General features: G+C 50.2%; 2 protein-coding genes across 5 annotated transcripts in view; one reads left to right on the forward strand and one right to left on the reverse strand.

Annotated features, from left to right (window-relative positions):
- The first annotated feature begins 549 nt into the window (after positions 1 to 549).
- On the forward strand, positions 550 to 13,940 carry LOC112812460 (5-hydroxytryptamine receptor 5B). The gene is made up of 2 exons (XM_025857223.2): positions 550 to 1,384; positions 12,782 to 13,940. Exons 1-2 carry the CDS (start codon positions 605 to 607, stop codon positions 13,115 to 13,117), a joined length of 1,116 nt encoding a protein of 371 aa, XP_025713008.1. The 5' UTR covers positions 550 to 604; the 3' UTR covers positions 13,118 to 13,940.
- Positions 13,941 to 17,258: 3,318 nt separating this feature from the next.
- Positions 17,259 to 24,137, reverse strand: part of CCDC93 (CCC complex scaffolding subunit CCDC93) — a 92,092-nt gene continuing 85,213 nt past the window's right edge. For all 4 annotated transcript variants that reach the window (XM_025857247.2, XM_025857242.2, XM_073884940.1 and 1 more), the window contains one exon: positions 17,259 to 22,384. In XM_025857247.2, the coding sequence (XP_025713032.1) occupies positions 22,331 to 22,384 (54 nt within the window). In that variant the 3' untranslated portion in view covers positions 17,259 to 22,330. The remainder of the gene's footprint in view (positions 22,385 to 24,137) is intronic.

Below are 24,137 nucleotides of genomic sequence, written 5' to 3' on the forward strand. Positions count from 1 at the left end.
GATCGTGATTCGACGAAACTAGAACTCCTCCGTCCTGGAGAGGGGTTGGGGGAGCGCCTCTGTTTCTCGATGTCAAACCGGGTCCGAGGGATCCGCGAGGGTGGTGGCTACGGAATGGCTGCGTGAAGGCCTGGATGGTGTTGTGGCGGGTCCCCGGGCCGCCACCCCCTCCCCCTCCCGCCCTCCCCGGTGCAGCCCGGCTCCTGCGGCCGCCCGCTGTGGGTGGGGGCACCTCTCCAACCCGCCCCTGCGCGCGGACACTCCGCGGCGCTCCCGGATTCCCAGCCCTGTGACAGCCCGTTGCCCCGGGGACGGCGCGGAGAGGTGGGAGGGACGGGCGCGCCGAGCCCAGCTGGACTCCTGAGGGGGTCCCACTCTCTTTTTTTCTTCCACTGGAAAGGAGATCCACGAGGGCTCCGAGCAGAGGAGCCAAAAGGGGGCTGCGACCCAAGGAGGGGCTGGGTAGGGCGACCTGGACCCCTCTCTGTCCTCCCGGGGTTACGCAGCGACCCCTTCCACGCCCGCACCCGCCGGGTCCCCACGAGCCCGGGGTGGCGCGCGTGTGTCCCCTGCCGGGAAGCCGGGATCCCGCGCGCCGCGCGCCATGGAAGCAGCTAACCTCTCGGTTGCTGCCACCGGCGTCGCCCTTCCCCTGGGATCCGAGGCCTGCAGCATCGGCCCGAGCCCCGGCGGGGTCGTCGGGTCGACCCCCGGCGGTGCCGCCCTGCCGGGCCGCGAGCCGCCTTTCTCCGTCTTCACGGTGCTGGTGGTGACGCTGCTGGTGCTGCTGATCGCGGCCACTTTCCTGTGGAACCTGCTGGTTCTGGTCACCATCCTGCGCGTCCGCGCCTTCCATCGTGTGCCGCATAACTTGGTGGCCTCGACGGCCCTGTCGGACGTGCTGGTGGCGGCGCTGGTGATGCCCCTGAGCCTGGTGAGCGAGCTGTCGGCCGGGCGGCGCTGGCGGCTGGGCCGGAGTCTGTGCCACGTGTGGATCTCCTTCGACGTGCTGTGCTGCACCGCCAGCATCTGGAACGTGGCGGCCATCGCCCTGGACCGCTACTGGACCATCACGCGCCACCTGCAGTACACGCTGCGCGCCCGCCGCCGCGCCTCGGCGCTCATGATCGCGCTCACCTGGGCGCTCTCGGCGCTCATCGCCCTGGCGCCGCTGCTCTTCGGCTGGGGCGAGGGGTACGACGCGCGGCGCCAGCGCTGCCAGGTGAGCCAGGAGCCCTCCTACGCCGTCTTCTCCACCTGCGGCGCCTTCTACCTGCCGCTTGGCGTGGTGCTCTTCGTCTACTGGAAGATCTACAAGGCGGCCAAGTTTCGTTTCGGCCGCCGCCGCCGTCGGGCCGTGCTGCCGCTGCCCGCCACCCTGCAGGTGAGGGGTGGGCCGCCCAACGGGGGCGCGGGGGGCGGGGGGCGCTGCGGGAGGAGGCGACTCGGCCAGCGGGAGAGTCGGCGGCGGAAGCTTGCACACTTGGGGCGCGCACCTGGAGCGCCCGGAGAGTTTGGCATCTGCTGCCCTGGAGCGCGCCCCGAGGGGGCGCCTCACCCGCCGCTGGCGCGCACGCGTGGGGCTGGCCCCCCGCGGACCCGGCGCGCGGGGAAAGGGCTTTCACCACCCGCGCACTAGGGCTGGCGGGGGCGCGGGCGCCGCGGAGGCACGCGGCTGTAGGGGGTCTGTAGGGGCAGCGTTTCTGGGGAGTGGTGAGGGCACCACCGATGAGCCGAGCCCTTGGGGCTTTCCCCAGGAGCGGTTGTGTCCCTGTGACACGGGCAGCCGCCAGCTTCCGGGTGGCGGCTAGACAGAGCGGGACTGCGGCGGGCTGGGAGCGCGTGCAGAGGACCACGTCCCTGCGTTTTCCTTCGCCGCTGCACCCAGGTCCACCCTCTGCAGTCCAGAAACGGAATCTCCAACTCTGTCGGCCAGCTCCCTGCCAAAGAGGGAAGTGAGCGGAAAATAGAGCCCAAGTATCACTTTCCTCTCACTACCCCAACCTCGGGGTTTTCCTCTAGCGACTTTGGAAGGAGATAGAACCGTCCGTTCAGATCCCAGCTCGGGACATTGGGGGCAGTTGTTTAATCTCTGCGGGCCTCTTTTCCACGTCTTTAAACAAGTTCATTCCTGCTTGACAGGGCTCTTGGTGAGGAAGGATCTCACGAGATGGAGCATGTGAGGCACCAGCACAGTGCCTGGCACCCCGGGGTGGCAGAGCTGGCTGGGGTAGGGATCAACGGGGTGTTGCCTGGCAGTCCGCAATGGGCCAGAACCAAACCCTGGAAATGAATGAGACAGAGGAACACGTATTTGGCAGAACTTCTCTGATTGCATTTAGAACTGGAGCTTTCTGCCTTTTGGCCAGGCCCTAATAAATATCAGCTCCCTCCTCATCCTAGAAGCCCCAAACTTTCCCTTTTTCGGCGGGGGGGTGGTGGTCAGGCTCCAAGTCCTGGAGAATAACAACAGGACGTGTTGCCCCTTTCCAAATACAATAAAATAGTTGCCCTTTGTCCACAGGCATACCTTCCAGGACCCCCAGTGGATGCCTAAAACCACAGATATGCTATTTTTTCCTATACATACATCCTGAAGATAGAGTTTAATTTATAAATTAGGCACAGAGGTTAACAACATACCTAATAATAAAATAGAACAATTATACCAATATACTATAATAAAAATTATGTGACTGTGATCTCTCTTTCAAAAATATTGTACTGTACTCACCCTTCCTCTGGTTATGCTATGAGGTGATAAAATGCCCATGTGAGGAGATGACATGAGGTGATGACGTAGGCATCGTGACGTAGTGTTAGGCTACTACTGACGTGGATGAATCAGGAGGATCATCTTCTGGACCTCGGTTGATCACAGATAACTGAAACTTCGGGAAGGGAAGTGAAACCATGGCTAAGGGGGCGGGGGTAAAGGGGTGGGGGTGTGTGCCCGAGACCACTGTGCATGGCCCAAGGAAGGACTGCCGGTGGGAGGGGGCAGGGAGAAAGAGACAGTAGGTTTTCTGTTGTTAGTTTTGTTTTAATTTTGGAAAGTTAGCTCAGATACGTAGGCTACGCAAACATGTTTTAAAAAAGCAGGCTCTTTCCTCTTCATTAAATGGCAGAGGGATTTTGTAGCATAAAATAGGAATGTCAAGACTAGAATTGGAAAGTGTTGGTAGGGGAGAGCTTTATTCAGAATTAATGATGTTCTTTGAAAGGTCCCTTGGAAATGCCTGGGGTGATTATAGCTTCTCTGTCTGATTGCGGAGGTAGGGCTGATTTTTAATAGCTACATCAACCCAATGTGCACCTAGAGAAATCATGGCAGAATGGATGCCCGAAAGGCTTGCCAAACCTGAGTTGGGCGTTCATTTTTGAAAGAAATGAGGTGGCCATGGGTGGAGAGAAAGAGCTCGGGGAGGCAGGGCCAGTGATGTGATTTTCCACTTGCTGGCAGTGGGACCCAGGGCAAGCCCTTCCCCCGCTCTGGGCTGCAAGTTCTCTTCTCTAATACACAGTATGGGGCTAAGCCCTGGCTGGGGCTCTCCAGTCACGTGATGCTGAGATTACAGAGGGGATCGTGTTGGAGAGCATCCCGCTTCCTTAGGCTTCGGCCAGCCCTCACTCAAATGCCTGGGTAATGCTGCTCCGTCAGCATCTACAAGGTTTCTGACCACAAGACACCCAAATGGAAACTTAAAATAATATGCCCGGAATACTATCTACCTTCCCCCCGCCCCGCCTGCTGTTGCCTGCACTCTAGGGAAAATGAGTTGAATTTAGGTCCTGCAACGTGTCTGTTACTGCTTTTTGTGGGTGATAGAAGCACTAAATGGAGTCCGAAGGCTCTGGTAATGGGGCTGTGTACATCCTTCATCTTTTCTGCAATTCTCTGGCCAGGTCCCAACACTGAGATATGATCAGAATGGGACCAGCAAGAGTTCCTGTGCAGTGATTTAATTCTCTGGGGCAAAATGCAGTTTTTGAAGGTAGAGCCGGAAACCAATGTTTACTAAGTGAGTCCTGTCATCCAGACACTGTGCTTGATGCTCTACATCCATCTTCTCTTTCATCTCCATGACCCAGCTGGGTTGACCCTATCATCTCCATCAGTCCGGATCAGCTGAGACATGCTCAGCCACATATGACCCCCAAATGGACAGCTTATCTCACTCTCAAAGTTCAGTGTGGGTCCCCTCCTGCAGAGCTATCCACCAGGCAGCATCTCATGGACCTGGACCCCTTGCCATCTTCTAGCTTTGCGGTCTGGAACGACTGGCTTCCAAGGTTGCCGTGTGAAGGCAAGAGATGGATGGAAATAAAGCAGCCTTTAACTGCCTTCCCCCAAAGCAGATACATGTCAGCTCTGTCCTCGGCCCATTGGCCAGCCACTGGCTGTGACATCCAGGGAAGCACGGGAATTATTTGGTGAACACTGTCTTTGGCACCAACCCTCATTTTCCACTTGATAAAACTAAGTCGCCACAAAGTCAGTTCATCTAAGACCACAGAGTTAAAGCATGGAGAAGCTGAGGTCACTGTTCTTTACTTTGTCATTCCTCCACGCTGTCTGTCTCCAGGGATTTAACTGCTGAGCACTGTTCCACTGCCCTCAGGTACCTCACCTTCATAGGAAGGAGGCAGCCATATCTCAGTCAAGGTGGGGGCAGCATGGGAGCAGGGTCTCAAGACTATGTTCGTGAACTCTGTCCTTTCCAGGACAGCTGACCACAGCTGAGCATGGAGGCACTCCCCCGCTTCTCTCAGGAGGCAGGGTTCATTCCTACCCTGCCCTCCTTTCCTTCAGCTTTCTAGAATGAGCACCACATATAGATTATGTCCTGCTCGCCCCCCTCCAAGCAACCCCCATGGGTCATGATTGTTTCCCACCGGCCTGTGCCCTTTACTATTGAGGAGAAGAAAAAAGCAAAATCAATGGAGATTATGTAGTTGGCTTTTAAAATGTGACATCAAAAACTGTTTTTTTTTTTCAATTGTTTGATTACCATGCACAAGTTGATGAGCCGGGTCTGATTATTCATTAGGCACAATAGGTACACTACCCAGAACCACAGTACTTTTAGGGGTCCGTGGAAATGGTTCAATTTTAATTTCTTTTAAAATTAGGGGAAGAATGAATATAAGAGCAATGAATATATGATAATGTATCCAGCCTCAGTTATATTAGTCTTCATAATAATATGGTCATAAAATATAATTTTTAATATTTTTTAATGGGAGAAGGGGCCCACAGAGGCAGAGATGCCTAGGGCTCATGAATGTGGTAATGCAGCCCTCGCTGACACCCTTCACTCACTCACTCACTCAATCAATAAACATGTGGTGGGAGACAGTGTGCCCAGTGGTTGAAGAGCATGGGATTTGGAAGCAAGGAGACCTGGATTTCAATTCTTTTTGTGCCACTTATTAGCACTGTAGCTGAGTGACTTAATCTAAGCCTGCATTTCCCCACAGGTAAAATGGAAATATTGCCACCTGCCTCACAATATTCTTGTGATGAGTAAATGAGATAATGGTATATACAGAGTCTCTAAAATAGTAAACCATAAATGCAAGCTGCTGTAGCATCTTCATTATTGTTCTCTAAAATTCCTCTTGTAAGTTTCTAAAAAAAATGAATGATGATTTTATTCCTCTTACTACTATTACTCACCATCCTAATAGGGGAGTTACTTCTCACTTGTTTAACAAATTAGCCCAAAGCTTAGTGGTGTAAAACAACAAACATGTATTAAGTTTCTGTGGGTCAGGCTTGGGAATGGCTTTGACCTTCTGGGCCCAAGGTCTCATGTGGTTGTAGCCAAGATGTCGGGTGGGGCAGCAGTCGTTCAAAGGCTTGACTGGGGCTGGAGACTGCTTCCAAGATGGCTGACTCACAGGGCTGTTAGCAGGAGGTCTCCCCAGGGCTGCTTAAGCGTTGTCACAACATGGTGCCTGGCTTCCCTTCTTCCCAGAGAGCACAGCAAGGAGGAAACTGCAATGCCTTTTACAGACTAGTGTCAGAAGTTACATGAGATCTCTTCCCCTATAGTCCAGTCACTAGAAGTGAGTCGCCAACTCCAGCCCACACCCAAGGCAAGGGTAATTAGGCTCCACCTTTGGAAAAGTATCAGTGAACTTGTGAACAGATTTTAAAAAACCACCAGTGTAAGACACACAGATGGGTTCAAAATTACTTGAGCGACTGTTACTGACCTGCATATCAGGTACTGTCGTAGCCTCTGAAGTTTCAAAGAATGAGTGAGCAAGGTTTCTATTCTCAAGGGATTAATTTTAATAGACCACAACTATATAATTAAAAATTCAGTAAAATCTTATAGGTGCTCTGCTAGAAGTCTGTCCAGAATACAATGAATGGTCCTGAGAGCCTGAATATGGGAAAGCACTTTGTACATGGTCAAGGGCAAAATAGATGTGTAATATTGAGCTGTAGGGTTTGCAACAACTTGGATCTGAGTGTTAGATAATGTTACATTATAAAATATTGGCCTCTCGAAGCTAACTCTCTGTATTAGCATAAATTAAGTTTTTGTGTTGTAAGCATATAGTACCTAAGCCTTGAGTGACCTGAAATCTCTACAGAGCCCTTTATGTTTTTGTCACTTGTCCAATGTTTAGTTGTCATCTGGACCACCCCAAAGACTAAGCTGCTGGTGGGCCTGCGGGCTTGTCAGAGCTTACGTACAGGAAGACGGTGGTGGAAAATCACCACCCTTGTTCTGATGCCATCTATTAAAAGAACTGTGGGCTCAAACACATTCTCATGCCAGACTGCAAGCTTATTTTAACTTTAGGAAAGTACATTTTATGAATCAAATTCTATCAGTGGTAATAAAAAAATCTGGTTTATGGTTTGATTCTTTTAAGATGGGCACCTAAGAGTCTGCGAGTTTCCAGAAGCACGTGGATGTGTCAAGGAGCGTTTTCAAAATCTGCACCTTCAGAAATGCCCCTGGCCTTCCCGTCTCTACAAACTTCTCCTTTGCTGTTTCCTTTATGTTGTTGTGTTCATTCTGTCTCTTTACCTCTACTTCCATTTCTTTTCTCTCTGATTGGATTGTTGGAGAAGAGTGGAGGGGGAGAAGGAGAAAGGCGGGGGGGGGCGGTGGTTAGGCAAATACGGTGCAGGGACCATGTGTCTTCACCAATGACCTTGCAATGATCTACTCCTCAAATCTGTGTGGTTCTTGGAATAGATTGAGCTTTTCAGTGGAACACTGAGATCCAAATTCCACAGTTCTTAACCTTTGGGTAGGTCGCAGATGACTTGGGCTTGCTGCCCAGAAAGGTGTATAGGTGCTTAGTCACCCGATTTGCATAGGGCAGTCCCTGAAGCCCATCTCTGAAGACTGATGCTGAGCCTTCCTTCCCCCTGACTTTTCTGAGAGAAGGAACCCACGGTGTAATAGTAACTGTGACTCTCTGAGGCAGGGCTGTAGTTGTCAGGGCATGGCCCCCGAGGGGGGCAAATCAGAACGCTGAGTCTGGACAATACATGTGCAAAAGGCAAAGCCTCCCTTCTTTCCATTACTCCCTCCTCCCTAGCCCCCGTGCCAAGAATCTCTGGCTTGGGCTTCCAGGGATTTCAGGGTATGAACTCTTGCCTCAGCAGAGGCCCTTCCATTGGCATCCACTCGTAAAATGGGGATGACTCGATCAGATGACATTAGAGCAGAAAACACAGATGTATTCCCCTTCTCAGAATTAACTCCAGTGGATCCTTAGCCAATCCACGGTGACTACGCTCCCCACAAAAATCCACGTTCTCCAAAAACAAGAAAGATAGCAACTGTACCTTATGTTATGATCACACGCAAGAGCTCAGAAAAACTACACTCTATACTCTGTTGTGAATATAATTACACTGAAGGAAAAGTTATTTTTTTTCAAGCCCAGCATGCTCTGCTTTTTTTTTTTTCTGTAAGAAAACTTCCTGAATTTCATTTCTTTTCTTTTTTCTTTTCACACAAGAGAAGCAGCTGAGAAAATTTCCTGATCTAGTTTGTCAGACATACTAGACAGCTTCTGTTCACTTTGAGGGGCTATTTTGGTGAGTTAACTCTGTAAAGTGCCTTTGGGAAATGCACCGTGGAGCTTGGTTATCTCAGTGAACCCTGGGCAGAGAGATTGGAGCCCCAGCTATCCTGCCGAGCTCTGGATAGAAACAGGGAATTCCAGGGAGCCTGGGTGGCTCAGTTGGTTAAGCGACTGCTTTCGGCCCAGGTCGTGATCCTGGAGTCCCGGGATCGAGTCCCGCATCGAGTCCCGCATCGGGCTCCCTGCTCGGCGGGGAGTCTGCTTCTCCCTCTGACCCTCTTCCCTCTCGTGCTCTCTATCTCTCATTCTCTTTCTCTCAAATAAATAAATAAAATCTTTAAAAAAAAAAAAAAAAGAAACAGGGAATTCCAGTTACAATCCAGATTGCCTTCAGCCCGAGTCAGAAATCTGTGTCCTGTCTCCCTCTCGGACGTTGTAGGGCTTAATTCATCACTAGGATCAGTATGGGCGCCCTGACGCCAGGCTTAGTAAAGAGTCTCGTTGCCATACTTGGATGCCTGACCCGTGGGGTCACAGTGGAAACTACTGTTTGTTCCACAAGTGATTAGGACCATCTTTCTTCTTTTTTGCTTGTCTCTCCTATTTCTTATTAGATGTTTAATTGACAACATTAGAGGATTACAAATGTTTGTGGGTTCTTTCTGTGGCAGCTGGATTTTTTTTTTTTTTTTTTTTTTTTAGAGAAGGAAGGGACGAGAGGTCGGGAAGTTGAGGTTTAAGCGGGCCTCCCATGTGTTCCTCACAGTAAGCCCACAGCACAGACAAGGCTCTTCGCGGTTAGAGGTGTAGAAATGAGGGAATGGGGGGGCTCTGATTAGAACACTCTGACCACTAACTTGCTCTGAGCGTCGCTTCCTTGTTCCTTCCTTACTGGTTGCTGTTCTTACTGAGTAAGATAGCGGCGGGGCGGCGGGGGGGAGCCACCCAGTCACGTACCAGACCACTGTCAGCAACCTGGAAGGTCCGACATTTTACCCTGCCTGCAAGCTAACAAGTCAGCCTGCCACAGCTCACTGGGCACTGGCAGGAGCCAGGAGACTCTGAATCAGAGTCAGAGGACTTTATTACGCTTGGCACACAGGTCCACAGGAGCGTCATATTGACACTGGTTCCCCTTACCCTCAAACTCGCACGGGAATGACGTGGAGCAGCCCAGATGGATCTGCATCACGGCAGAGAAACTCCTAGGTGAGAGAGCTCAACTCTGTATTGCCCAGTGTTGGACATTCGATAAACCTGCCTTGTGCCCTTAGGAAACCTGAATCTTTTGTAAGGGGCTGCAAGCCAAGCTGCTGTTTTTCCACTGGGAGACACTAATCTCTATCTTCTAAGGTTGTTTGCTTTACAAACATCCTCGATAAGCCAGTCTAAACTTGGGGCTGTCAGTGCCTTCCTTAGCAGAACATGCAGAAATGCAAGAGACCTGCGAGAGAATCGTCTCCCCGAAACATCTCCCAAGTCAATAAACTTTTACTATTTTTACTATATGCCATTCATGATACTAGGTGCTAGGGACGCTTCAGGGGCCCGGACACTCATGGTCCCTGCCCTCCTGGCCTGTCGGTGGTGACACAGTGTTCTGAACAATTCAGAATCCTTGCCCTGACATCGGAGTACTGATGGGAACAGTGGAACAGAATGTTTCAAATTGGAACTTGATGGGAGATTCTACTACAGAGTCCCCATACACACAGTGGGTGGTTAATAAATGTCTAAGCATATATTGTCTGGCAGAATTGGTCCTTAATTAATTGTAGATGAAAAAGCCTCAGATTCTATGGAGAGGTTAAGGTAAACTCATCTTTTAGGTCCCGTCCCAGCATGGCAGAGAGAGGCCATACAGGCCTGGAACCAGACTGACCAGGCAGGCGCCTTGGTTCTGCTTTCCCCCCAGTTTGTGTGGTCTTGGCCATGGCGTTTGGTGTCTCCAAACTTCTGTGTACTCAGAGCACCTTTCCTCTTACAGCAGGACCCAAAATAGCCAGGGACTACCGGCTGTGTGTATCCAACAGCCTGGACTCTTCCCTGCAGATTGGGGGGCGGGGGTAGGTTTCTAGCCAGAGGTCAGAGGCCCCTTAAAGCCTGAATGGTTAGTGTTAGGACAGGTGTGCAGAGGGAAGTCGGGCTGAAGAGGTGAGGAGAGAGAAGACCAATGAGGAAAGACGGAGAAGCTCAGGGATGGCTCCAGAGCTGGCGGCCAGAGACCCTAGAAATCGCCAGGAAGCCATACATGTCCATTCTGAAAAAAATCTCAAGCATATGTATTCTTAAAATAGATTCTTTTGGGGCGCCTGGGTGGCTCAAATGGTTAAGCGTCTGCCTTCGACGCAGGTCATGATCTTGGGGTCCTGGGATTGAGCCCTGCATTGGGCTCCCTGCTCAGCAGGAAGCCTGCTTCTCCCTCTGCCTCTGCCCCTCCCCCCACTCATGCTCTCTCTCTCTCTCTCTCTCTCTCTAATAAATAAAATATTTTAAAAAAATAAAATAAAATAAAAAAAGATTCCGTTGGAACCCATCCAGATCAATCACCTTTACTAAAGGTGCAAAACAGGTAGGGATTAAGAGTGTGGTCTCTGGTTCAAAATACTCCCGTTTGACTTCCAGCTCTTACCATAAGCAACTGGGTGATCTTGGACAAGGTATTTAACATCTTGGAGTGTTTTCTCAACTCTGAAATGGAGATAATAATACCCCAAATTTTGATGTAAGAATGAATTCAAATCGTCCCTTACAAGACTTAAGCATAGTGTCTGTTTATGTCTGTTTTACAAGACTTAAGCATAGTATCTGTTTTATGGTTAACTTCTCTGGAGCTGTTCTTAGCCTCTTTTGGCTTTCTATTGGATATTATATTTCAAACGACAAAAACCAAGCTAGTCAGTCTCCTTGCAAACCGGAATCATCATCCCAGGCTGTATTGCCTCTCTCTGCCACTCCGTTTCTTTGAAGCCGTTTCTGGAAAGATTCCACGGTCTTCCCGCATCTCTCTCTGCGAGGGGTGTAGCAGGCTCAGGTGGAAAGTTGGGAACACGGGCTTCTAGCAAACAGATGCCGCGGCGGAGCAGAGCTGGATGCTGCTAACCGCCACAGGGCTGGAGGCCAGGTCCTTTAAACCAACTTACTCAGTGAACTTGCCTTTTCTGTTTCTTTCCCCCAGGAGCCCCTTTGAACTGAATTCACCCCATTTCTTTGCCTCGATAGCATATCAAGGATTTGGAATTTCCGTTCCCCGGGGGAGGGACTCAAGTGCCTGGGAGGTCAGCAGAGAAGTGGCTGGAAAAGGGCCCAGTCCTGAGCCCGGAGGGAGGAAAACGGCCACGCCACCTTCCACTTCTGCTCCTGCTCTGATAAGATGGTTCCCTCCCCAAGACACGGCTCAGTATTCATGAGATGGTTTCAGGATGGCACGTCTCTGTGGCTCAGACTTGTCTGGTGACTTGAGGATGGTCCCCTATGCGGGGATGGGTCAGCGCGGTCTCTTCTAAAGGAGAAGGGAGACGCAGGTGTAGACCTTTCTGCCGTCGTGATCACTGGTTCACTGAGCGGCCGTTTCCTGAGCACCGGCCAGGCACCAGGTGCTGCTGCCGGGCATCTGTGTGTCCAAGGGAGACAGTCCCAGCGCCGGTTCAGCTTGGCCCAGGGCGGGCGGACAGGTGTAACTGCCATAGCCGCACAAATTCTACAGAAGAGGAGAAAGGGGTACCAAACAGGGAGATGTGTTTGAGTTTAGAGGGTTAGAAAGGCCACTCTGAGAGGCCACTCTCCCTCTAAGCTGAGACCCTAGAGGTGAAGAGGAGCTGACCAAAGGATGGGGGTGACAGGGTGGACGGTGCACCAGAGGCTCCTTAAATGGTAGTGAATTATTACCACAAAGGCATTTACAGTTTTTTGTTTTGTTTTGTTTAAGCTAGGCAGCAGTACTCCAGAATCTAAATCTGGAATCCATTTAGCACATCGTTGTATAATTTCTTGCAATATTGATGTTTATAGGCTGCCTCACCAGCTGCGAACTTTGTGCCTGGGCTGGGATCTGCTCTCTTTGGGGTCCAAGTCCCAGCCCCCAGCCCACTCCATGACTGTCGAATGGGTGCATGTGCCAGGAGTTGTGCCAGGCAGCCAGCCCATTCCCAGTTCACTTCACCTCCCCGGTGGCCTTACGATGGAGGGAGAGGACACTATCACCCAGCTTCACAGGGGGGCAAAAGCAGATTTGGCCACTGGGGCTGGGACTCAAGCCAGAGTCTGACACTGAGGCTCCTGCTCTTATCTGCCACCTTCCCTTTTTATATCTTATTATCTGACATCGTGGGGACCACCACTCTCACTCCAGGGAGAAACTTCAGGGCTTTTTTTTTTTTTAAGATTTTATTTATTTGTCAGAGAGAGCATAAGTAGGCAGAGCAGTAGGCAGAAGGCAAGGGAGAAGCAGGCTCCCCGCTGAGCAGGGAGCAGGATGCAGGACTCCATCCCAGGAAGGCAGATGCTTAACCGGCTGAGCCACCCAGCTGCCCCCTTCAGGGCTTATTTTAACTTACAGTTTCAGGAACATTTTCACCCAACATTTTGGATGGATTCTGGTATAAGCGCATCTTGAGAGGCTGCAGGAGAGGTGTTGGCCACACTGGAGCAACCCCATGCTGCTTTATCATCCCACGTCAGGTTTTATGTGTTAATCGCACGTTTCCCTTGTTCCAAGGTGAAGGAGGCCCCCCAGGAGGCTGAGATGGTGGTGTTCGCGGCGCGTCGCCCAGTGGTGGCCTTTCAGACGAGCGGGGACTCGTGGCGGGAGCAGAAGGAGAAGCGGGCAGCCGTGATGGTGGGCATTCTCATCGGCGTGTTTGTGCTGTGCTGGATCCCCTTCTTCCTGGCGGAGCTCATCAGTCCCCTCTGTGCCTGCAGCCTGCCCCCCATCTGGAAAAGCATATTCTTGTGGCTTGGCTACTCCAATTCTTTCTTTAACCCCCTGATTTACACAGCATTTAACAAGAACTACAACAACGCCTTCAAGAGCCTCTTCAGCAAGCAGAGATAAACCCAGGGCTCGAGGAGACCTGCAGGTAGGGCCGAGGGCAGGGAACTGGTATTTCTCCCCGCCCCAGGCATCTGGGAGCCTGGGCCCACAAGAGAGTACCGATGACGTCAGAGCCTACCATCGGGCCTGGACTGTAGGACCAGCAATGCCAAAGGCTCGCCGGGAAAGACAGCGCATGCGTGGCAGGCGTGCAGCTACGCCCTCTTCCCGGGTGTGTGGCAGACATTGCTAATCGATCGTGGCACGTTTCTCCACGGAGCGGGACCTCTGCCTCAGGATCTTTATCAGACAGCGCTCTAGGTACAGCTAACTGGTTGGAATGGACACAGGAGTGGAAGCTGACTTGCCTTTCCTTTATTTAATACCCTGTTCCTCCGAGGGGATCCCTCGGCACAGAGCCCCAGGTGGCCTGTTTTGGGGCCCACTCAGGAGACTGTCTCCTTTGTGAAACAGCCCCCACCTCTACCCACCTGATTCAACTTACCTCCCCCCATCTCCAAGGCGGTGTATCCCAACTGGGGAGATGGGAATCATCTGAAAGTTGTTTTTTTTTTATAAAAAAAAAAGTGGTGCCACCCATATCTACTGAATCAGGCTTTCAGAGAAGTCTAATTATTGAGTTCTTTTTTCATCAGTGAGAGACAGTGCTAGATGCTTAGATTGTTCTTTAGACCAATTAAATTGGCCTTTGGGAGGGGGAGACTCAGGCAGGAGTGTTTAAAGCTCCCCAGGGGATTCTAGCCGGCCAGAGTTGAGGATCCCGGCGGGGTCCTTTCTCTGCTTCTGAACAAGGGAGAGCAGCTATGAGAAATGTTCCCACCACTTCATCATACGCACTTGTATGTGTAATAAAAATATTTTTTGAAGCATTGATTTCTAGGCTCAAAATCATATGTATGACTGATCTCTCTCTCTCTCACACACACACACACACACACACACACACACACACACACACACATTCACATATGCCATCGAAATGGGGATGACTGCAGTCTAAGACACAACAATCCCAAACTGCCATAGTGAATCTTGGCCTTCCTGAAAATACCAAATGTGGCCCGGGGATTTAGGGGTCCAAGGGCCTGGATGAGGGGAGATACCTGGACTAAGTCATGCTGGCCACAGTTCCCCTGATTTTGGGAAGGGCTGGTTGCCAACTGATTAGGTTTTTTCATTGTACCCAAAACATTACACTCCCCCATCGGCTCACCGGATGTTTGAGGTATGTAGACATTCTTTAAGCTTCCACTATAAAGGACCTGTACTTTGGGGTTTATCAGAGAATAGAGGTCCACAGTGCCTTTTCCAAAATCTTTGGGGCCAGATGGGCTTTGGAACTTAGAAGTGTTTTCAAGTGTTAGAAAGGCAATATGGTGTACATTGCATGAATTAGGTAACACCCCCACCTGGGTTGGAGGCAGCAGTCTCTACTCAACCTGTGCAGTAAAATATATGAATATTTATACTGTGAGAAAAGACTAAAAATAGCTAGCTAGCAGAGTCAGATCAGATTTTGTCACTGAATGAGTTAGAAACCACCTCTGGTTACCAAACTTTGTGTTTTTGCAATTGAGGACCCGTAAACCATCCACATGCAGCTTTGCTGCATGTCAACCCTGTTGAGGGGAGGGATTCTGAAGGCAGTCTTGGTTCAACTATTCCTTTGTGACTAGCGGTTGGGACACCACAAAGGTGCTTTGTATGGCTTTCTACGACAGCTTTCGTGGAGTCATAGTTTGGAATTTTATTCTTTCGTTGGAAGATACTTGAAGAAACATGAAATACGTTAATGCACTTCACATAAAAATGTAAAGTCCTCTGTTTCAGTCTTTGTGAAGCATGTTTTCTTATGATAATGAGGACTTTTATTATGTTTCCATTTTTCCCTTGATCAGGAAGAACAGAACCACATTTCTGGCCTAACTTTGGAATCTGTGTAGGAACTGGCATCCTATTGATTTGTGTCTAAGGTTTCTAGCCAGTCTATAATTCCAATTCTTACTTAGGTTTTCCCTAGCCTAGTGTTTTCTGTTCTATTTGTATTTTACTATCATAGTCTGTGTATTTTCTACAAGCGACCTCAAATCCTCTGTGAACCAAGCCAGGAAAGAAAGGAATGGGCACACTGTTGTGTTTGAAGGGTTAGAGCTCAAGCTTGGGGCTCTTGGGGATTTTGCCCTATCCGCTGAAACACACTTGGTGGTGTTAGAGATCTTCTTCCCTGTCCCTCTCTTCATACTATTTATCAAGCATCCACCATGTGTTGCTGCTGTACTCGGTTTTAGATACAAATGCTCGTTTGATCCTACATCTATCCTGCGAGGTAGGTATTGTCCTCATCGAACCCCGTTCCAAGAGGGTAAATAGCCTGCCTGAGGTCACACGTGAGTACATACATGACAGAACTGGTATCTGGACTCAAGTTGACCTGTATCCAAGCATGGGGAAGGACGGGAACTCAACGGAAGTTGGCCTGGACTCCATGTTTCAATGTCTGCTTGCGTTTTGCAGCATGAACACTGCACCTGGTGTAGTGGGTCTGCTTGCATTGTTCTAGTTGGGTTCCAGGCAGGAGCCTTAGAGGAAGAATCTAGGTAGAGTTTGGTGAGGGGTACTTGTGGAATTTTTTGGTTTGCTCTTCCTACTGGGTAGGATGCTTTACGATCATGTTCATTTGGCCTGGGCTTTGGCTTAATGTAGGATCATGATGGAAGCATCCCAGGCGGAAGGAATTACATATGTGGAGCCCTTCTTAAAAGGAGGTTGCTTGCTTGCTGACTTGGTGGCAACTTCTATTGGACCTTTCAGACTTGACCCTTTTCTTCAGTTAGGGAGACCTTCCCTAACCACCACTATAATTACAAAATGCTTAATTTCTGAAACAGATCAGTTGATGACTGACTCTCTGTAAGGCTGCACCTGTAATTCCTTTTATTTTGTATTTTTTTGTTTTTTTTTAAAGATTTTTATTTATTTCAGAGAGAGAGAATGAGAGAGAGAGAAAGCACATGGGGGGGGGAGGGTCAGAGGGAGAAGCAGACTCCCCGCCGAGCAGGGAGCCCGATGCGGGACTCGATCCAGGGACTCCAGGATCATGACCCGAGCAGAAGGCAGTCACCCAACGACTGAGCCACCCAGGCGCCCCTGTAATTCCTTTTAATAAGAGTATCAGAATAACAGTCTACTGACAAAGTATCTGATTTATAATGAACATTGCAGGAACTGCTTTAATAACCATAATGTCTCTGCTCTGCCTCAAATCTCTTTGCTTGCAGTACCTAAGATGGAGGTGGGAGGATGTAAGAGGAATTAGTCTCTTCCTTGTCGAGATTCATTTGCTAAAGTATCTTCATGTCAGAATCCAAGTTCACAAAGTTCCAGGTCTGTAGGATGGATGGGGCTAACCCAATGGTATATTTTATAATGTAGTCATGTACAATGGATAAAGTATGCTCCCTTTCTCCCCTTTAGCATGGCCTCCATGTTTCTTCATGCATGTCGGACGGGAATTTGGATTCTGACCATGATTGCTGTATTCCCAGGGCCTGACCACAACAGAAGCTCAAACATTTGTTGGTTGAATGAAGGAGCTATCAGGGATTTATTTTTCTCATGGAACAAGAAATATGGGGGCGAGGGGTCCCTGGGTTGGTTCAAGAGGCTCACCTTCAGGGAGTCAGGCTCTTCCCATCTTTTCACTCTGCCAAGCTCCCTGTGTCGGGATCTCTCTTCTCATGGTCTCAAAATGGTTAAGGCCGCTCCAGACACCCTGTCCTTCCCCAACAACTTGCAAGAACAGAGCTCTCTTAATGCATCTTGCGCTGATTCCCAGCAGCAACATCTCCTTGCCTCGGGGGTACCATCTCCATATTTTGCACCCCCAAAGCCAGAGGAACAGGAGTGGTGCTGTGACCCTCACGAGAGAGGGGCAAACCACTTCACGGTCCACTGCCCCCTCTCCCTATAGCTGCTCTGTCAGAAGAGGCGAGCCCCCTTTCCATTTCCCTATTTCCCCCCAAGACCCAAGAAAAGGAGAGATTCATTACTTTGGGAGTAGGGCTTTAAATTCCTAAGGAAAGCAGATTTATCAAACATGAATCTTCTGTCATGTTTCTGTTTGGTAGAAAATCAAATCAAATTAAGATTTAAAAACTTTATTTTTGTTGAATAGATAATACATGTACATGGTATAAAATTCAAAAGGTACAAAAGATACACAGTGAAAAGCAATTCCCAGCCCTCTTCCCAGAGGCAACCGAAGCTGTCGGGTTCCTGTGCGTCCTCCCAGAGACAGTCTAGGCACATGCTAGCAGGAATGCATGACAGATGTGCATGAATGCACCATGCACGTGTGTATACCCATCGCCACACGTTTGCCCCATCCCCTCCCTTCTTTCAAAAACGAGCACTAGTATACCAAGAGCCTCTTGTCCCCCACTTAACCGTGCGCCTTAGGGATCATCCCACGGCAGTACATACAGAGTGACTCTGTTCTTCCAAATTTAACAGCCCACTGGACGGATCCACCCTGATTTACTTAACCATCGCCGTGTGTTGGTGGCGGCCGCAGTAAAACTCCTTGTACATGAGGAACACTAGAAGCAGCACTGCTAGCTCAAGAGGTTTGTGCATTTGCACTGTTCGCAGATATGGTCCGACTGCCCCCCATGGATGTGTACAGTTCGTACTCCTGCCAGCACCGCATCCCACGGTTGCTCCCCACTTCCTGGTTTCATGTGGCTGAGTCACTTCAACCAGTCAAGCGACCGTTAGGTTCACGACATACGTGGAGTCAAAAGAGACTCATGACCTAATCTCTGACACTGGTGTGTTCCCTTTCTCTTTCCCCCTGTCTGGGGAGAAAAAAACCCACGTGAAAGGTAATTGCTTTGAATGGTTTGAGACCTCTGACCCCTCTGTCATCCTGACCTTTGAGGTTCGAGTCTAACAAAGACACTCTGAGAGATTCTCTCAAGCTGCTGAGTAAAACGGTCCACCTGTATGCAAACAAAGCATAAATCAGACGGAAGTTTCAGTCTAAACTCTGCTAATACAGGGATGCAAAGTTGTAATTTAGAGAAGCTCTTTTACGCGGCCAGAATCTCTGGGCCATTGACCCAAGCCAGGCTCTGGGGAGACTGCACGGTTCCTGCTTTCACCGCTCTCCCACTCTCGGGGGTGAGCACGCAACAGACTTCGCAAAGGACGAAGAGATCAAACAGCAGCCTGTGCCACCAAGAGAGACAGCAGGGGAAAGGGTAGAATGTGATCAGGGCTGCAGGCAGACACTGAATGGGTCTGTCGCAGATCAGGCTGTCCCAGAAAGCCACTGCCCTTGACCTTGGACGGACGGCGGACCAGGCAGAGGCAGCAGCAAGGACAACAACCACGGGCAGGTGCGAGCTCAGTGCATTTGAGGAACTGATATAAGGCTGATGCGGAAAACCCACAGTATTCCCCACAATGTCAAATGAGCCACACACCAGCTACTAGACCCCCTCGACGCTTTTACACATTTATCGTGAGAAGAGTGGGGACCATGACAACATGATTTTTTACAAAGCGTTTTTGAGCCCGTCGCCGTGTGCTGTTAGAAGAAATGCTCTGGACTTGGGGAAAAGGACTAAGAGAAGGCCTGGGGGGCCCCGAAGATGCCTCGCACAAGGCACGCCACCTGACTAGTTACCCAGCCACAGAAATGGACGGCAGGTACCTCACCTTGCTGGGGCTCTTTGTGGGACTGCTGTGCAGTAAGATGTGCTTGTACCCAGAAGCCAGCACTGGACACAAGTAGAGCATAAAGCACTTCCTTAATGTTCTTCCCCAAAGCAAGCTTCAAGTCAGCTCTGCATCTCAGGCTCAGCCAAAGTACCTGCTAAAGTTTATCGCTAGAATGGCTGCTTCACTCGTACACTGATGATCAGTCACGTGCAGACAGGGCACGACAAGGCCATGCCCGAGTGACAGAAATCCAGGTGGCCCGGGTCACAGGCCACTGCTTGCGGTCCAAAGTGCCTTTGCTGTCAGGCCTGCTTTAGTCACTACATACATGATCAAGGCCAGCAACAGTCAGCCTGAGGTCATGGGGATGGCGCTGCGTGAGGCTGCAGAGGGCTGCCTGAGGCCTGCCCTGTCCTCTGCTCCTGGTTTCAGGAGCTTCCAAGAGCTACGCTGTTTGTCAAGAAGTGCTTCCTCAGCCTGAGAAAGGCCTGCTATCTGTCGCAGCCCCTCGGCCGTCTGGTCCTGCTTCAGTAGACACTGGCAGGACATTCCGCTACCCACGGAATACGGGCAATGGACCAGAACCCAGTGAAAACCATACACTTGAGATTCTAACAAGACCTTAGGCCTGACAAACCTGGAATTTGCTCTCTCTGTTCAAAAAGGAAACAGACCCCGACGTGTCACTTTGACAGCATTCTCTAACATTCGGAACCTCCCTCTACTGCAATGAGCTGACCCCAGGGACCCATGGGACGGAACCCAGGCCAAGGACAACAAAAAATATGTCCAAATGTCTCCCTGCATGCCTCATGGTCCTCTAGTCTGTACTGCTCAGCAGCTCTGATTTTGGTTTAGACCAAGGCAGCCCCATGTACTTGGCGAGATGCATGTTGGGGAGGGTGGCACCCCACCCCGAGGCTGGTGGAGAATGCCAGGGTACCGGGTGGCCAGCCCCAGGAAGGCTGCCATGTTAGCAAGCTCATGGCTCTGACCGAAGAGGGGAAACTGAATGCTTCCTGGGGAAGCCTCATTCCTCCAGAAGCACACATTTCATAAAAGTAACTTAAGCATGTTTCCTGCTTTTTTTTTTTTTTAAACAGAAAAGTCTGTGGGCTTAGCCCAGTACCCAGCCATACTCTGGGCACACAAGATGTCCTGGGAGGAATGCTCCTGAGTGGCTTCTGAAATGAAGAGGGCCTTGGGGCATCACGTCAGCCTCTAAGGCCTGACTGTAAGGCACGCTTATGGTCCTAATTCCTCACAAAGGCACCATCCACTCTGTGGGGCATCTGTAGCAAACACGCAGTTCTCAAAACTGACTCCTGCAGTCCAATCCAAGATGTGTCCAAGGAATAGGAATGAACTTGTTATCTGTACTAGACCTTGTGGATTAAAAGGGGAAAAGAGATCTTCTGATACCTCCCCATACCAAAACCAAATCAAAACGAAATTCTTTGGAAACATACCCAATAAATGCCTCTCACTTTTAAAAACGGTTATTAATTAGTTGCTTTAGAGTAGTCATGCCATACTTTCCCCAATAGCATGGAGATGTGCTATGGAACCCCAGGATATAACCTCCCTACCACCTTTGGACAAATAGACAATTTCATAACTGCTCAAAATGTTGTTGGGGGGGTGGGTCCATGAGCTTCTCAACAAGAAAACACAGATGTTTCCCTGAATCTGAAATAATCTGCAAACTGCTGTCCAGCACCACCCCCCTGCGCTCAGAGTGCCACCTGCTGTCACTTGCTTCAGCTTCATGGGGCCCTTTCAAAAATCAATCTGCAGATGACTGTGGCTGCCGGAGCAGCCAAGGGGCGACGTATGCAGCCCAGGGAGGGCACACTCGGCACAGGGGAGTGTCACTCTGGAAGCAGCCAGCCTCATCGGACAGGCCTCGCTGCCCGGCCACAGAAACCCACGGCTGCTGCTAATCCGGCATCAGATTTCTAAAGTTCTGTCCACATCAGATTTGTTTACTGCACTCATCAGAGAACTAAGAATGAACGTGATGCTCTTGTGACCGCACCGAATGCCCCAGCTGCCTCCATGTATAAGCTTCCATGTGTCACGTCCATACCTACTGACCAGTTATGTCTGCAAGGTTCATGCAGAATGAAGCGCAAACCTCACGCTGGGGTTCACTGAACACGGCTGAGCTGCCAGATCCCTGACAGCCAGGGCAGGAGGGGCTCTGCATCTGGTCTGCTCTGCTCATTTCCAGAGGACACAGTCTACCACTCTGCCTGCCTTCAAGGCCCCCCCAAAGGCTGGTCCCAGCCTGCCTGTCCTGCAGAGACAGGCCCGTCCACTCCTTGCCCAACAAGCATGCTTAGACTCTCCCTGCACCCTTTCAAGTTTCTAATTACAGTCGTACTTTATCCGAAATGGCCTTCCCACCTGTGTCCGCCTATTAAAATGCAACTCCCCACTGCGATCTAGCCCCAGGCCTACCTCGCCCACGACATCTCCTGGACCTTTGCACGTCCCACTGCTCTTCCTCCTCCAGCGCTTTCCGCTCGTGGCCGGTCGCTCTGGCATTTACCACACGCTGCCCTGGAGCTCAGGGACTGGTGCATGAGTCTCATCTCTGTGCATGGCCCAGGACCCGTCCAGAACGTGGAGCTCACGGTGTGTGTGCATAATGGGGAGGGATGCACAAGACCAACCACGCCTGGCTGGTACTCACATGAGAACTGGGCATATTAAGGTGTCATGCTTGTGTAGGGGTCCTCAATATGAGGCCCCTGTTTTCAATTTTTGGTGAAATAAACTCGAGTTGTGTGTAAGAATTAAACTGATGGCAGCCATTGAGCTTTCATTCTTGCAGTTACACCATTAAGACTGCTGGCTGGCATCTCAAGGAGCCAGGAACAAAAGGCACCAAGGGTAAGTGAAGGGCCCACGTGACCAACACTCACATGGGCTGGTCATTCAGCTAAAAACCTTTGTTTACTAAAAAAAAAAAAAAAAAAAAAAACTCAGGTGACCAAGCTCTGGGGTCTAATGGGCTATTTCTGCCCCCCACCCCGGGCCACTTGCTGGCTGCCTGAGGTGCAGGGCCTGTGTTTTATACTTCCGTCTCCCCCAGTGCTTACTTCTCACTGGTTGCTCAATTAACATTTGCTGAACAAATGAATTCCTTTTTATTCAGAGAGTCCATACAAATACAGGTACCTTCATATGTGCAATGTTACTGGAGAAATTCAAGTTGACCCGACACAGAACGAATACTGCCCGCATTTCCTCATAGGATGACAGGTGTTATCCAAGTCATCATGTTTACACCGTCTGATTCCATCAACAACAGAGAGATGAAATGGAAGCAAATGGGAGAAAGAAAATATCCGGGTGCTGAGAGATTATGACCCCTGCATCTCTCTACTGTAGTGTTCAGAACCATTTCACCATCTTGCAGTTGATACATGGCATTAAAAGAAAAAAAAAAAATCAGTGACATACGATGATGTCCGGGAACTTTCAGGAGGCCTTGGCTTTGACCCTGGACAGCAGCACCTCATTCTTGCGGCCCTCCTGGAAAGGAAGCAGAGAACGTGCGCATGAGCTTTCCCAGTCCCAGGAGACACAGTGACTGACCGACTAAACCGGCCCCTTTGCATGCTGCCACCGGCATGATGGAATGGCCGGGATGGGTTCACCTGACCTTCGGTACCAAAATAACTGTAACGACAACGGGCTTCTGGACTGTAAGGCCGAGAACTGGATGATGATTACGCACTGTCATTCCACAAGACTTCACGAAGCCACTGCAATCCTCAGGGGCCAGAAGCGGCCAGCAGATACTCAGGAACCCATCCTGGACCCACTATGATAAGGAAGGGGAAGGCCCTTGGAGCCTGTGGCCAAAGGGGTGACGAAAGGCACACCTCAGCAAGCAGAGCCCATGGCGAAGTTCTTACTCTGACAACAGTGGAGATTGGGTATATCCTTAGCTTTAAGAAAGAAACTCACAGAAGACCGGCTGAGAGACATGCACTGAGAGACACTTCCCCTTTTAAAAATGAGCTGTATGAAATCCATTACTGCAGGCGCCAAGGGAGGTCACTGGTCCCAGCCCGTGTGTATGGCATCTGGCACCCAGTGGGGCGAGGTCACCTCCGTATCACTCTGTATCCACCTCTTCAAACATGTTCCAGAGCTTCTCACTACGCCTGCTCCTTCCCTCTTGTTCCCACCGGCCTTGACAGCTCAGGACACCTCCACCTGCTAGCAAACAATGTCCCCTCCTTCCTTGGGCCATGTCACCAGGAACCCGGTTTAAGCTGAGAGATGAACGTGGTAGTGGGAAGGGCCTGGAGAGGCAAGCTGGAGGGCCCTGGTCCAAGAGTGAGGCCAGGCCTCCAGAAGCCCTGCTTCCCTGGAGATGCCCTTCGTGTGGAAGAAATCCTTCCAGCTTAACCCTCTGCATCCAAGACCCCCGAGGTCAGTGTTTCCATCTCCCTGGGCCTGGCTAGGTGCTCCTGGAGGCCCTTGGTTCTTTCTGGAAGTGCCATGGCTCATGGCTGCAGTGACCCTTTTTTTACTAAGTGCCAGTTCACCTGCAGGTACTTAGCCTTCTCCTCAGAGCCGGGGGAATAGCTGGGCTCTGGGCCGGTGGGGAAGGCTGACTGTCAGAAGCAAGGCACTCTGACACTTTCTGAGCACATGTTTCTGGAGGGGGAGGGAGTTAATTGTTCCTGGGCCGTGGGAAGAGAAAGAGGTTGAGTAACATTAGAGAAGAAAGTTGTCCTTTTTAAAACGAGTTATTGAAGAGAAAATAAAATACAATGAAATAAAATAAAATGAGTTATTGCGATTTACTTGGGGAGAAAGCCTCCAGCCAAAAACAAAGCGTGGGTGTGGGGGTAAAGATGCAAAAAGAACAGGGAGACAGTCATACTACTCTATTATTAAATTACCTTCTCTACTTCTGTGTATTTTTTGAAAATTTCCATAATAAAAGATAAAACAACAAAACAATGAATAAATACATTCAGTTGTCACCCACTTGAACTTTTAAATGAGGCAAAACAGCTCAGCAGCATCAACATGGTCCTGTGGTAGCGTCCCCGGCAGGGGCCAGTCTATGCACACAAAGCTGAGATGGTGCTGGAACTTCCCAGGACAGGTATCCTGGGCCATCCGTCACCTGCTCTGTGCGAGTGCTCATGAAGTTTCATGCAATCTACCGGAGGCCTTTGGGGAAACTACAGAACGATACTGTCCATCTGTTCAAAGCAAATGCAGAAAGGGTCCTTTAGGCATTTCTTTCCAGAAGAGAAGGGAA

Source organism: Callorhinus ursinus, unplaced genomic scaffold, assembly GCF_003265705.2.
Source record: "Callorhinus ursinus isolate GAN/ISIS: 27379988/994484 unplaced genomic scaffold, GSC_fseal_2.0 scaffold2, whole genome shotgun sequence".
NCBI classification, from domain to species: domain Eukaryota; kingdom Metazoa; phylum Chordata; class Mammalia; order Carnivora; family Otariidae; genus Callorhinus; species Callorhinus ursinus.